The sequence below is a fragment of the Prorops nasuta genome, unplaced genomic scaffold (assembly GCF_024137725.1).
Source record: "Prorops nasuta isolate Cenicafe-Biocafe unplaced genomic scaffold, Cenicafe_Pnas_1.2 PNAS00013, whole genome shotgun sequence".
Taxonomy (NCBI): domain Eukaryota; kingdom Metazoa; phylum Arthropoda; class Insecta; order Hymenoptera; family Bethylidae; genus Prorops; species Prorops nasuta.
In genome coordinates this window covers 5,989,785-6,004,285 of record NW_027116810.1, presented here as the reverse complement: position 1 = coordinate 6,004,285, position 14,501 = coordinate 5,989,785, and the positions used below count along the sequence as shown (strand labels likewise).

Sequence of the window (14,501 nt, the reverse complement as noted above, 5' to 3'; positions counted from 1 at the left end):
GATAATACGCAAGCACGCTGCTGGGTGCTGGCGTAGTACATACATACTAGTACATACGCCGTACATATCTTAAGCCTACGGCACACTGCTGGATTTTGTGCTAGAATGCTTGCTAGAATTGTGAGGACCAATGAGATTATTATATTTAATTCACAACTGAATCATCATTGGTCTTCACAATTCTAGCAAGCATTCTAGCACGAAATCCAGCATAGTGTGCCGTAGGCTTTACACCGCATGTGAAGGCAGCCTGAGAGTGTTTCTTTTCTGCGGATTGGATTGGCATCTAGTCACAGTCACGCAACTTACAACAAAAAATAACTAGATTCCCTATAATCCGGTGTGTCTATTCCGTGTCTATTCCTGGTCGGATTGGATCGGATCGGATTAAGATGGCGGCGCCCATGGTCTGCTAAAGTGATGTGTCAAAATGACATTTAATATCAGTAACTGGAAGAACCGGAATATTAGCAATCAATCAATAATGAAGAGGTGCTCTCCAAGCAACAGAATTTATTTATGCTGTTGTAATACACATTGATGCAGTTATTAATTCAGATGAGTATAAATTAACTATTATATATTTAAAATTTATTGGAGTACAAGATTCTTTGTGGTTTCTATGATTTTTACAGGTAGTTTTCTTTATCACAATGTTTGAGATGCTTATCAAATGAGGAAAATGGATTACCAAGGATATTTAGGATGGATAAGAAATTAGACGAAAAGACTGCAATTTGAAGAAAAATGCAGGAATTTTCCAACATTTGTTTATTTGAAATTTAAGTGCAGCCTCCATTACATGAACTATATAATTATAGCTGATGGTTAATTTAAACTTGTTTAAATTAAACGATCCTAAAGATAAGAATCACTTTATCTTATTAAATTAGTTCATATGTCTTAACCGATTGAAGGAAAGCTAATACAGTAGCAGTTAAAATACAAGAAATCTTTTAAATTAAATAATAAAGTATTTATTCTATTTTTCTTTTGTGCTTAATAAACTAAATATAATAAATTTTGTCTTAATATTTGTAGATTCTGAGGATTATGGATCCATCTGCTGTTATTAGTTTCATTTTTGGTACATTCGATGAAGAAGATGAGTTATCATTAGAACAGCAAGGCAAAACCATTTCCGTATTCTAAGTTTTTTTACAAATGTTGCTTTACGTTACTCCTTAAGAGGTAAAAAAATATATGTTATCAGCTATTTAATATTATAAATTATTTTGAAATTCTATGCTTTTTTTTAGATTTTAAATCTCATTTTCGTGTCAATAGAGAAACATTTGAAATATTAATTGCAACCATTGGCCCAATCTTAGTTGAAAAAGGAAGTTTCCACATATCAGTTACAAAACCAATTGCAATTGCTCTATGGATATTTGGCAACCAAGAAGTATATAGGTAATTGATTAAGAACTAATTATTCCACCTATCGGTGAGCCTCTTGGTAAATCTATTTCTTTGATAAAACTTTAAATTGAATATTATTATAGTAACTATTTGCCAATTTTTAATATATAGCTACATATTACTCACCACTTAATTCCACCATATTTCCCACTATACATATATTTCCCGTTCTTTTACTGCCATTGTATTAGCTTTCCTTCAATCGGTTAAGACATATGAACTAATTTAATAATAAAGTGATTCTTGTCTTTAGGATCGTTTAATTTAAACAAGTTTAAATTAACCATTAGCTATAATTATATAGTTCATGTAATATAGGCTGCACTTAAACTTCAAATAATAAACGTTGGACAATTCCTGCATTTTTCTTCAAATTGCAGTCTTTTCGTCTAATTTCTTATCCATCCTAAATATCCTTGGTAATACATTTTCATGATTTGATAGACATCTCAAACATTGTGATAAAGAAAACTATCTGTAAAAATCATAGAAACCACAAAGAATCTCGTACTCCAATAAATTTTACATATATAATAGTTAAATTTATACTCATCTGAATTAATAACTGCATCAAAGTGTATTATAACAGCATAAATAAGTTCTGTCGCTTGGAAAGCACCTCTTCATTATTGATTGATTGCTAATATTCCGGTTCTTCCATCTACTGATATTAAATGTCATTTTGACACATCACTTTAGCAGACCATGGACTCCGCCATCTTAACGGGATCCCTCAAGCCCTCTGTAGCCAATATTACGGAAAGAAAAACGCGGGACAATGGTACGGCTCTATTTCTCAACCGATTTCAATGTTTTTGGGCTTGTTGGAATCGTTAGGACTCGCACTTTGTCATAAATAAAGCCGTATTTTCCAAAAAACGTGAAAAAATTAAATTATTTAAAAATTCGCATTAATATTATTTAAACGCAAAACAAATCGAAAAATCGAGCTTCTTTATGACGAGGTGCCAGACCTAACGATTCCAACAAGCCCAAAAACATTGAAATCGGTTGAAAAATAGCGCTGGACAATTCTCCCTCGTTTTTCGTTCCGTAATGTTGGCTACAGAGGGCTTGAGGGATCCCGTTAATCCGATCCGATTCTATCCGACCAGAAAAATAGACACACCGGATTATAGGGATTCTAGTTATTTTTTGTTGTAAGTTGCGTGACTGTAACTAGATGCCAATTCAATCCGCAGAAAAGAAACACGGTATGATAAATTCCCAGTTCAAAATGTCGGTCTTGGCAACTGTAATTGTACTATCTCAAAATGCCAAGTTCTACGTCACCTAAATGCAGAAAACCTATACATGAAGATACATATTTTGAAAATGAAAACAGTGGATTTTATAATAGATGGGAAAAAATACAGCCGAAAAGTATAAATACGAAACGTAAAAGTTTATCAGATTCCAAAGATGAAAGCTCTCACAATAAAAACTTTCCTTTTGGGAATACATGTACAAAATGTAATACCAGCACATTACAGCAATCAAATAAGCCCAACAGTAATTACAAAACTGAAAAAAAAACTGTTAACAATATATGGTTATTAATTATTATTATAGTGATATTACTAATTTTTATCTTTTGCATTTCTTCTACTGTCAGTTATTTTATTATATCTTCAAATTCTGAAAATAAAAAATTAGAAGTAAATCAATACAGTTTACAACAAATGTTAAGCAGGTCACTGCAACAGATGCAAATATACTTTCATAACCAAAATGATAAAATTTGGGATCAAATCATTTGTAGTATTGAAGATGTTATTGTAAGGGCTAGAAAACCTGCAGTTTTAATGTTATTTGCAAATGAAAGGAAAACAGTAAATTGTTTTGCTAGTTGTCTTGGTAAACTGGCTAGTGAAGCTTTAAATAGTAATGATTTTTTAACATTGGCAGCAGAAGATATCAATCAAGATTTAGGTAACTTTTTTCATGAGCTCCACCCGAAGATAGCAGAATTAAAAACTGTGGTAAATATTTAATAGTGTAATAAACAGATTATTTTTTGCTTTCCATTTATTTTTTAATTTGCTTAAAGATAAGTTAAATAAATCATTTGTGTAAATTATTTCCACATTTATACCATTGTTGATTAAAATAAAACATTTTAAACTGATATGCAATATAGCAATATTTAATTACACATTTTTACTTTTAATTTACTAGGATTTTCTTAAGTAAAATTTGATAATAATTTGCCACAGCTTGTATTAGATTAATATTTTTTGTAATTAGTTTAAATTCAAAGGAAGCTGGTAGGATATTTTATTATAGGTAATCAAATTCTCTGTTGGGAATTATATTAGGAGGAGCTACTTGTATAATAAGTAGGCAACAAATTCATAATCCAATATATCTTATATTGTATTGTTCTTTATAGGTAATCCAGGACCTGCTAGAAATCAATCCAACAATACTTCAAATTTTACATAATTTGTGTGATAGGGAAAGTCCATTAGTAAAACAAGCGTTTTATATAATAACATTGTCAACGAGAGATGGATTTAATAATTATGAAAAAGAATTACCATATATAGAAAAATTGGTATTTGAAAAATTTGTTCCTGTTATAAATGAAGATATTTTACTTCCTCTTATAACACGGATAACTGATGGACCTGTGATATTTATTGAATCAGAAATGTCTTTGAAAAAATGTCCTTGTATTAAAATTAAAAGATAACAAAGCATTGTTTTATCAAATTAACTTCTATGTTAATGTAATACAAAAATAATATTTTTAATAAAGTTTTTAAAAATTACTTAATATGGATGATTTTTCACTAGCATATTCAAAAATTATTGTATGCAAAAAAGTTCTGTTATATAAAACTATAAACTCTGAGGGAGCTAATATTAATCATAGGGGGGCCATTTTCCACGTCAGAACGGACAGATTTTGGAGTACAACACCGATTTTCTTTAAATAGATGTTAATATATATATAAGAACATACAAGACTTGGCGTCAGTTAAAGTGAGAAATCATTTTTTGTTCGTGAAATGGGAGCTGGCAAAGTTTGCACTTTTGCTGTTCTTGGTAAAAACACGTAATCTTTGAAAATTCATATCTCTTATATGAATAAAGATAGAAGACTCCAGCTAGAAATAATATACTCAGGAAGATTCAGATTTTATTAGAAAAATATAAAAAATAATGTTTTGTTATAAATGCTTAACACTATTACCATTTAAAATAAACATTTGAGTTAACAAATGTTTTGTTATATTCTGACATTTATAAAAACATATCACTCATACCAGAGAGGAAGGTCCTCTATAGAGAAAAAAAAATAAAACGCCTTGGCATTCATAGAAAAAAGAAAGATTTAACGGCTGTATTCATAGTCGGTCCTTAAGGAGCACCTTTTAATTAAGGACTTCTTTTCTAGGGAATTTTAATTTTAGCAAAATGGAATTTGTCCGTAGCTGTCAAATGGCGCGGTTAACCTTCATTTTTGAATCGTAAACAAGAATAATATTTTCGGACAACAATTGCGGAAAAGAAGGAAGGATTTTAGTAAATACCAGAAAAAAAACATCAGATGAGTATTAATTAATAACAAAACATGAAAATTATTATAAATTTTTAAGGAAATATACTTTGTGGTTATTTTATTTTTGTTACAGGTGAAATCCTGTTTCTGATGAGTTTCAATTAAGGAAAAAAGTACTTATAGATTAATAAATGAAAAAGCTTTAATATATGAAGCATTTCTGTGTGGCCCAGTCATTTCAGTAATTGTGACTTAATGTTATAATAGTGAATGTGTAAGTGATCGGTGTATATACAACCAAGTTTTATTGTAAATTAGTAATGCCGTACGATAATGTTTTGATTGCTATTTTTATAAATTAAAGCTAGTTCAATTAATATATTATCTTTATTTCTTCCCTTTCTTTAAATTCTATACACACATAGTGTGTAATTACATATTCTTGTAGTATTCATATATTCTTTAAATTATTAACAAAATTACAACTATTTTATTCTTGTAAAGTATAGCTGTTTGTTGCAACGATTGTTATTATTCAATGTAAGACAAATTGCATAGGGTTTCTGCAAATATCTTATTGATCCACCACATCCTTCCACATCTTGTATGACATTTATTTGCCTCGTTAGTTCCTTTTTCTAGTTTTCAACATATACCAATATTTTTGTATTATTTTTAAATACACTCAGATATGGCTATTCTATTGACTAACTGATTTTATAAATATTAAGATGATTGGTAAACCATTGTCCTGTTAAATTTGAAAAATGGACACTTGAACTATATTGTGCTTACAATGTTTGGCACCTCTTCCATAGGATATCTTCTCTTTACATTTGAGAGGATGTTGTTCTCCAATACATTTAAATGTACTGCTGAATGCATCTTATTTTTAGCTTCAAATAATTTTCCAACTTCACATTTGGATATCCATTTTCAATATATGATATATATTTTTGTTACTCCTATTTGTTTGTTAAATTCATTTGTTCTAAAATCTTAATTTATCCTTTTACTAGATATATATTATATCATTTTCAAAGAATTGATATATCTTTCTATCAATCCTAACAGCATCATAATAGATGTAATGAAATAAGTATTCTATATACAAAATGGATATCCATGCGTGTAGTTGGAAAACTATTTGAAGCTGAAAACAAGATGAACTCAGCAGTATAAATATACCTTTTAAAGAACTTTTTTCTTCCCAAGTATTATGAGAACATATCTCGCAGAAAAGATGCCATCTTTTAAAAGCATCGTTCAAATGTCCATTTTACAAATTAAACAAGATAATGGTTTAACAATCATTTCAACTATTACAAAAATAATTGCAGATCAGCAGTATTATCAGATCTGTGTGTATGTATTAATGATTAAAAAATTAATGTTATATGTTATAGACTAGAAGAAAATAGTGCAACAGAGCCAAATAAATGTCGCATAAGATATGGAAGGATGTGGCGGATAAATAAGACATTTACCTAAACAAAATGCGATTTGTCTCACATTGAATAATAAAAATAATTGCAACAAACAGCTATGCTTTACAAATACAAAACAGTTGTAATTTTGTATGTAATTTAACGAATATATGACTACTACAAGAATAGGTAATTACCATATGTTTAGAATTTTGAGAAAGGGATGAAATAAAAATATGTTAATTAAACTAGCTTTAATTTAAAATAATAGCAATTAAAACATTGTCATACAAGATTATTAAATTTACAATAAGAGTTTGTTGTATATGCACTAATCGCTTACACATTCACTATTATAACATTAAGTCACAATTATTGAAATGACTGGGCCATACAGAGAAGTGCTTCATGTTTTAATACTTTTTCATTTATTAGTCTATAATTACTTTTTTCCTTAATTGAAAGTCATCATAACCGGATTTCAACTGTAACAAAAAAAAAATAACCACAAAGTATATTTTCTTAAAAATTCACAATAATTTTCATTTTCTTTATTAATTTATACTCATCTGATATATTTTGTCTTCTCTGTTATTTATTAAAATCCTTCCTTCTTTTCCACAATCGTTTTCCGAAAATATTATTTTTGTTGATGATATAAAATTGAGGGTTAATCGCTCCATTTGACAGCTACGGACAAACTCCCTAGAAATCCCCTCGCCCAGACGAAAGATTAATGGCCAAAACGTAGTATTTAATGTCGCGCAAACTATAGATTATATACTAGTACAAGTGTCTCACAGGATGCTTACGTTCAGTGATCGGTAGGGGACGCAGCCCTTCTTATTAATGTGTATGTTACCGCTCATTTTGATTTCTAGTTGTAGGCTACTCCAGTCAAATTAAGGTTAAAATGCTCAAATATATATGTATAAAAATACTTAAGTTTACGTTTCTTTATTTTTTGTTTAACGACGGTCTACTTAAGAAAATAAATTTCGCAAAATTTGAAGTCTTAGGGTATGAGCTTAGGGGGGATATACAGGGTTTTATCCTAACAGAGAAGCATAGGAGATTCGTGTTAGTTGACTATAGAGCCGTGGAGCATGGAATCCGAGAGCCCTCATTGGTCAATTCCGTGTAGTGCCAACATAAAATAGGTCGTTGCCAACAGATTTTGTCTCTAATGCTTCTCGTAAGTGGAAATAGCAGAAATGTCAAAAAAGTGAGGTTACTAAAGGTAAAAGTAAATATTAATGAAGGGATAATAATAAAGGGTATGTGACAGTAAAAATAAATATGATGTAAAGTCAACTTTAATGTTCAATGTATTAAATAATATTGATTAAGTGTTTTTTAATGTTCAGTTATCTGTTGTAGTGAAATTAAGAGGCTTCGCTTTAGATATGAATGGAGCGAGGAACCTGAAGAAGATGATTAAAGTAAAGTTTCAAGCGATGGAACTAAGAATTTTGAAGGATATGATATTGTTACGAGACCTCAATTCCTGAACAATTTTTCATTGGTGGTAGAAAACAGTAAGTTGAACCACATAATTTAATTTGTTATATTTTGTAAGTCATAATATAATAAAATGATTGCAGGTAGACTGTAGATTATAATTCCAAGTTTTGCTAATTGCGGCAAAGGTTTTTTGATAAATGTGCAGAAGGAAGAGTGATTTCGATTGCAGCTGCAACGATGCATTACAATAGTTGCAGGGATGTATACAATTTCTATTATCACAATTAATAGTATTTATTATGTAGTTTGTTTCAACCATTAAAGAGAGGCATATTGTATTTAAAGCTACGTAAACTAATTAAGATTATAATTTTGTACATTTACTAAAACACATATTCTTTTACAGAGCCATAGCTGGAAGGTACATGAGCTTTTTATCAAGATTCTATGGATTCAGCGGCTTATGATGATTCAGTATAAGAGGTTTATACTCTGGATGTGGGATGCAACAATTTTCATGTTTGGAATACATCAATTCCTGGCTGCAGTAAACTTTGTATTGGCAATTGTGTAAGTATAATAAATATTTTGAAAAATAATTAAATATAATATTACAAAATCTCTCACTTCTCTTTACAGTTATTTTTGAGTTTTCCCTGACTTGATGAAGCACACAGGATGAAGCTAAAGAAGCTATGGTACAAGCTAGGACAGAGCAATAACATTTGTACATACAATTTCTCAATAGACGTTCCATGAAGAAGCTCTGATTTTTAGATCTGTAGGATTATTTGCCAGTATAAACTTCTACCATAATTGATTATAATTTTCATATTACATTGTACACAAGCTTACAAGATGAAATTAATTAATGTAGTTGCTCACTATCTAACTAAGATAAATGTACTTAAGAATTATAATACTATTACTGAATCAATGATTTGTCATCTGTAATTTTGATTCATCAATTTAATTTGTAAAAGATATGTTTGTAACTATATAAATAAATAATAATTTCATGAATTTAATTAAAACATTCTTTATATTATAATAGCTGTAAAACAACCGATTCATTCATAGAGGGGGGGGGGGGGGGGGGAGTTCTCTCAAACAAAAATCCTACAATTAATTATAATAATGGGTTTTTATTTTTAAATCTTACAAAATACACACGGATATTCACTCAGAATACAATAATTACTCTATGTTTTAATTACTCATATTCATACAAGTAAATTAAGCGCATATTCTTCGTCCACGCAAAATCTCATTCCTCTCATGATTTCCATTTGCGATTTATTTCCATTTGCTCTTTTCCAAAAGTTACAGACACTCTATTGACTCACATTCAAATCAAATGATACATTTTTTTTTTTTTTTTTTTTTTTTACGCTGGAGGGAATCCGTTGAGGACTGAGTGCAGGAGTCTTCTCTTTCCTGCTGTGCCGTCTTCGCTAGCATGTTTTCAGTCTATAAAACGAAGACTTGATCTAAGCAGAAAGAGACATACCTGCTAAACCACTCCAGCGGCATGCAAGCTCTACACAGCCATGTCGTATCACGATATTACCATGTAGGGCCGCGCCGGTCGCTATGAATCGCGCCTTCCTTTCTCAATTCTTATTCTAATCTCGATCAAAAATTTGCAATTAAAGATATTGCTCGAAGAGGCCTCCAGCAACTGCATAACAAAGCTCTATTCGCTTTTCAAAACAGTGTAATACATTCTGCAGTTCTGTGGGTGTAATACTCTCGCACAACGCAATGATGTTCTCCTTTAGCTGCTCTACGGTCTCCATCTCCATATTGTTCAGCTGGTTTTTTATGATTCCCCATATTCCAAAATCTAGAGGTGCTAGATCAGGGGATCTAGGAGGCCATTCAATTGGACCATTTTTCCCAATCCATCTCCCAGGATATTTCTGGTTCAAATATTGGGTAACAACTCTAGCTGTGTGGGGTGGAGCTCCGTCTTGCTGGAATGTTATCAATTCCGCCTAAAATGTAAAATGAAGTAGCAGAATATTATTAGAAGCTTCATTCCTTAAAATAATGCGTATTTTAAGAATTTATAAAGAAAATTACATTGGTGGCCACGCTTTGGACTCTTACGTTAACTTCATCTGTTAGCATCTGCAAATACTTATTGGCGTTTAAGTTACCCTCGATGAATATCGGGCCGATTATTTTATCCCCTAAAATGCCCAGCCAAACATTAAGTTTCTGCTGGTATTGCGTATGGGATTCGATATATTCATGAGGGTTTTCTTTTGACCAGACTCTCGTATTTTGAATGTTTGGGGCGTGGACCAACACAAACGTGGATTCGTCCGAGAATAAGATATTCTTCGTAAAATTGCAGTCAAAGTCCGTTTTCTCCATTATAATTTTACAGAAAGTATGTCTCCTTTCGTAATCGGCCTCTTTCAATTCCTGGCATCGAAAAATTTTGTACGCACGAAACTTTTCTTTTTTAAGAGTCTTATGAACCGAAAAAATAGAGACTCCGGTTTCCCTACTGATGCTAGAGAGTGATTGACGGGGATTATTGGTGACCGAATCTTCTATACGGTTTTTAACACTATCAGACAATGCTCTTGCTGGTCGTTTATGCTTTACGTGGGTACGATCCAAGCAACCGGTCTCCTCAAATTTCTTAATCAATTTTATAACCATACTGCTGTTTGGTGCCGGACGGTTTGGAAATTCCCTCTGGAATAAATCTTTAATATCCCTTGAGGATCTACCACCGTAATACCACTTGACTATTTGTATTTTTTCATTTACATTCATTTTACACAACTGAAAGTTCCAATAATTTATTAATTTTATACAGAGATATAAAGAAATTCATTCATTTTTAGCTTGAACATATTGTAATCTTAATAGTGTAATACTTACATAGCAATTTTCCTAATTTTATTAATAACTATTTGACAACAATTCGGTATAACCACGAAAATGATCGAAGATAAACAAATGAAAAAACGTGTGTGTTCTGTGTGTTTGTGTGCTTGGTGCAGGATTCGTTTTTTCATTTGTTTATCTTCGATCATTTTCGTGGTTATACCGAATTGTTGTCAAATAGTTATTAATAAAATTAGGAAAATTGCTATGTAAGTATTACACTATTAAGATTACAATATGTTCAAGCTAAAAATGAATGAATTTCTTTATATCTCTGTATAAAATTAATAAATTATTGGAACTTTCAGTTGTGTAAAATGAATGTAAATGAAAAAATACAAATAGTCAAGTGGTATTACGGTGGTAGATCCTCAAGGGATATTAAAGATTTATTCCAGAGGGAATTTCCAAACCGTCCGGCACCAAACAGCAGTATGGTTATAAAATTGATTAAGAAATTTGAGGAGACCGGTTGCTTGGATCGTACCCACGTAAAGCATAAACGACCAGCAAGAGCATTGTCTGATAGTGTTAAAAACCGTATAGAAGATTCGGTCACCAATAATCCCCGTCAATCACTCTCTAGCATCAGTAGGGAAACCGGAGTCTCTATTTTTTCGGTTCATAAGACTCTTAAAAAAGAAAAGTTTCGTGCGTACAAAATTTTTCGATGCCAGGAATTGAAAGAGGCCGATTACGAAAGGAGACATACTTTCTGTAAAATTATAATGGAGAAAACGGACTTTGACTGCAATTTTACGAAGAATATCTTATTCTCGGACGAATCCACGTTTGTGTTGGTCCACGCCCCAAACATTCAAAATACGAGAGTCTGGTCAAAAGAAAACCCTCATGAATATATCGAATCCCATACGCAATACCAGCAGAAACTTAATGTTTGGCTGGGCATTTTAGGGGATAAAATAATCGGCCCGATATTCATCGAGGGTAACTTAAACGCCAATAAGTATTTGCAGATGCTAACAGATGAAGTTAACGTAAGAGTCCAAAGCGTGGCCACCAATGTAATTTTCTTTATAAATTCTTAAAATACGCATTATTTTAAGGAATGAAGCTTCTAATAATATTCTGCTACTTCATTTTACATTTTAGGCGGAATTGATAACATTCCAGCAAGACGGAGCTCCACCCCACACAGCTAGAGTTGTTACCCAATATTTGAACCAGAAATATCCTGGGAGATGGATTGGGAAAAATGGTCCAATTGAATGGCCTCCTAGATCCCCTGATCTAGCACCTCTAGATTTTGGAATATGGGGAATCATAAAAAACCAGCTGTACAATATGGAGATGGAGACCGTAGAGCAGCTAAAGGAGAACATCATTGCGTTGTGCGAGAGTATTACACCCACAGAACTGCAGAATGTATTACACTGTTTTGAAAAGCGAATAGAGCTTTGTTATGCAGTTGCTGGAGGCCTCTTCGAGCAATATCTTTAATTGCAAATTTTTGATCGAGATTAGAATAAGAATTGAGAAAGGAAGGCGCGATTCATAGCGACCGGCGCGGCCCTACATGGTAATATCGTGATACGACATGGCTGTGTAGAGCTTGCATGCCGCTGGAGTGGTTTAGCAGGTATGTCTCTTTCTGCTTAGATCAAGTCTTCGTTTTATAGACTGAAAACATGCTAGCGAAGACGGCACAGCAGGAAAGAGAAGACTCCTGCACTCAGTCCTCAACGGATTCCCTCCAGCGTAAAAAAAAAAAAAAAAAAAAAATGTATCATTTGATTTGAATGTGAGTCAATAGAGTGTCTGTAACTTTTGGAAAAGAGCAAATGGAAATAAATCGCAAATGGAAATCATGAGAGGAATGAGATTTTGCGTGGACGAAGAATATGCGCTTAATTTACTTGTATGAATATGAGTAATTAAAACATAGAGTAATTATTGTATTCTGAGTGAATATCCGTGTGTATTTTGTAAGATTTAAAAATAAAAACCCATTATTATAATTAATTGTAGGATTTTTGTTTGAGAGAACTCCCCCCCCCCCCCCCCCCCCCTCTATGAATGAATCGGTTGTTTTACAGCTATTATAATATAAAGAATGTTTTAATTAAATTCATGAAATTATTATTTATTTATATAGTTACAAACATATCTTTTACAAATTAAATTGATGAATCAAAATTACAGATGACAAATCATTGATTCAGTAATAGTATTATAATTCTTAAGTACATTTATCTTAGTTAGATAGTGAGCAACTACATTAATTAATTTCATCTTGTAAGCTTGTGTACAATGTAATATGAAAATTATAATCAATTATGGTAGAAGTTTATACTGGCAAATAATCCTACAGATCTAAAAATCAGAGCTTCTTCATGGAACGTCTATTGAGAAATTGTATGTACAAATGTTATTGCTCTGTCCTAGCTTGTACCATAGCTTCTTTAGCTTCATCCTGTGTGCTTCATCAAGTCAGGGAAAACTCAAAAATAACTGTAAAGAGAAGTGAGAGATTTTGTAATATTATATTTAATTATTTTTCAAAATATTTATTATACTTACACAATTGCCAATACAAAGTTTACTGCAGCCAGGAATTGATGTATTCCAAACATGAAAATTGTTGCATCCCACATCCAGAGTATAAACCTCTTATACTGAATCATCATAAGCCGCTGAATCCATAGAATCTTGATAAAAAGCTCATGTACCTTCCAGCTATGGCTCTGTAAAAGAATATGTGTTTTAGTAAATGTACAAAATTATAATCTTAATTAGTTTACGTAGCTTTAAATACAATATGCCTCTCTTTAATGGTTGAAACAAACTACATAATAAATACTATTAATTGTGATAATAGAAATTGTATACATCCCTGCAACTATTGTAATGCATCGTTGCAGCTGCAATCGAAATCACTCTTCCTTCTGCACATTTATCAAAAAACCTTTGCCGCAATTAGCAAAACTTGGAATTATAATCTACAGTCTACCTGCAATCATTTTATTATATTATGACTTACAAAATATAACAAATTAAATTATGTGGTTCAACTTACTGTTTTCTACCACCAATGAAAAATTGTTCAGGAATTGAGGTCTCGTAACAATATCATATCCTTCAAAATTCTTAGTTCCATCGCTTGAAACTTTACTTTAATCATCTTCTTCAGGTTCCTCGCTCCATTCATATCTAAAGCGAAGCCTCTTAATTTCACTACAACAGATAACTGAACATTAAAAAACACTTAATCAATATTATTTAATACATTGAACATTAAAGTTGACTTTACATCATATTTATTTTTACTGTCACATACCCTTTATTATTATCCCTTCATTAATATTTACTTTTACCTTTAGTAACCTCACTTTTTTGACATTTCTGCTATTTCCACTTACGAGAAGCATTAGAGACAAAATCTGTTGGCAACGACCTATTTTATGTTGGCACTACACGAAATTGACCAATGAGGGCTCTCGGATTCCATGCTCCACGGCTCTATAGTCAACTAACACGAATCTCCTATGCTTCTCTGTTAGGATAAAACCCTGTATAAGTAAAATTTGCTTTTGACTACTTTTTTTCATTAATATGAACGACGGTGGGATGAAAGAAGGGTAAATAATTATATCTCGACTTCTGTTGACTGAAAAATATGTTTTTTATTTTTTATATTACTCAAAAAAATATCTAAAAATTTTATTTAAAAAGTTATAAATCAAAATGCGAAAAATTGGTATAAGTTAACTTATTTAATTTACAATCTCTTAAGCTAAAATGGTTTTGATTGG

At 31.5% G+C, this 14,501-nt stretch overlaps 1 protein-coding gene and 2 long non-coding RNA genes across 9 annotated transcripts; 2 read left to right on the top strand and 1 right to left on the bottom strand.

The window, feature by feature from the left end:
• The first annotated feature begins 2,635 nt into the window (after positions 1 to 2,635).
• TORIP (Torsin interacting protein) lies at positions 2,636 to 4,196 on the top strand. The gene is made up of 2 exons (XM_066734623.1): positions 2,636 to 3,404; positions 3,815 to 4,196. The coding sequence occupies exons 1-2, from the start codon at positions 2,697 to 2,699 to the stop codon at positions 4,115 to 4,117; spliced, it is 1,011 nt and encodes a 336-aa protein (XP_066590720.1). The 5' UTR covers positions 2,636 to 2,696; the 3' UTR covers positions 4,118 to 4,196.
• Positions 4,197 to 7,475: 3,279 nt separating this feature from the next.
• LOC136778021 (uncharacterized) lies at positions 7,476 to 8,844 on the top strand. 4 transcript variants are annotated; one of them, XR_010823347.1, is made up of 4 exons: positions 7,476 to 7,634; positions 7,738 to 7,895; positions 7,962 to 8,391; positions 8,461 to 8,844. It is a non-coding gene; the product is annotated as an uncharacterized lncRNA (long non-coding RNA). The 4 variants fall into 4 exon arrangements; XR_010823350.1 differs by having other exon boundaries at positions 7,490 to 7,597; XR_010823349.1 differs by having other exon boundaries at positions 7,536 to 7,661.
• A 3,972-nt stretch (positions 8,845 to 12,816) lies between these two features.
• Positions 12,817 to 14,147, bottom strand: LOC136778022 (uncharacterized). Of its 4 annotated transcripts, none has more exons than XR_010823351.1 (4): positions 14,027 to 14,147; positions 13,766 to 13,923; positions 13,270 to 13,699; positions 12,817 to 13,200 (listed from the first exon to the last, which is right to left on the bottom strand). It is a non-coding gene; the product is annotated as an uncharacterized lncRNA (long non-coding RNA). The 4 variants fall into 4 exon arrangements; XR_010823352.1 differs by having other exon boundaries at positions 13,766 to 13,936; positions 14,027 to 14,109; XR_010823353.1 differs by having other exon boundaries at positions 14,000 to 14,107.
• Between the last annotated feature and the right edge of the window lie 354 nt (positions 14,148 to 14,501).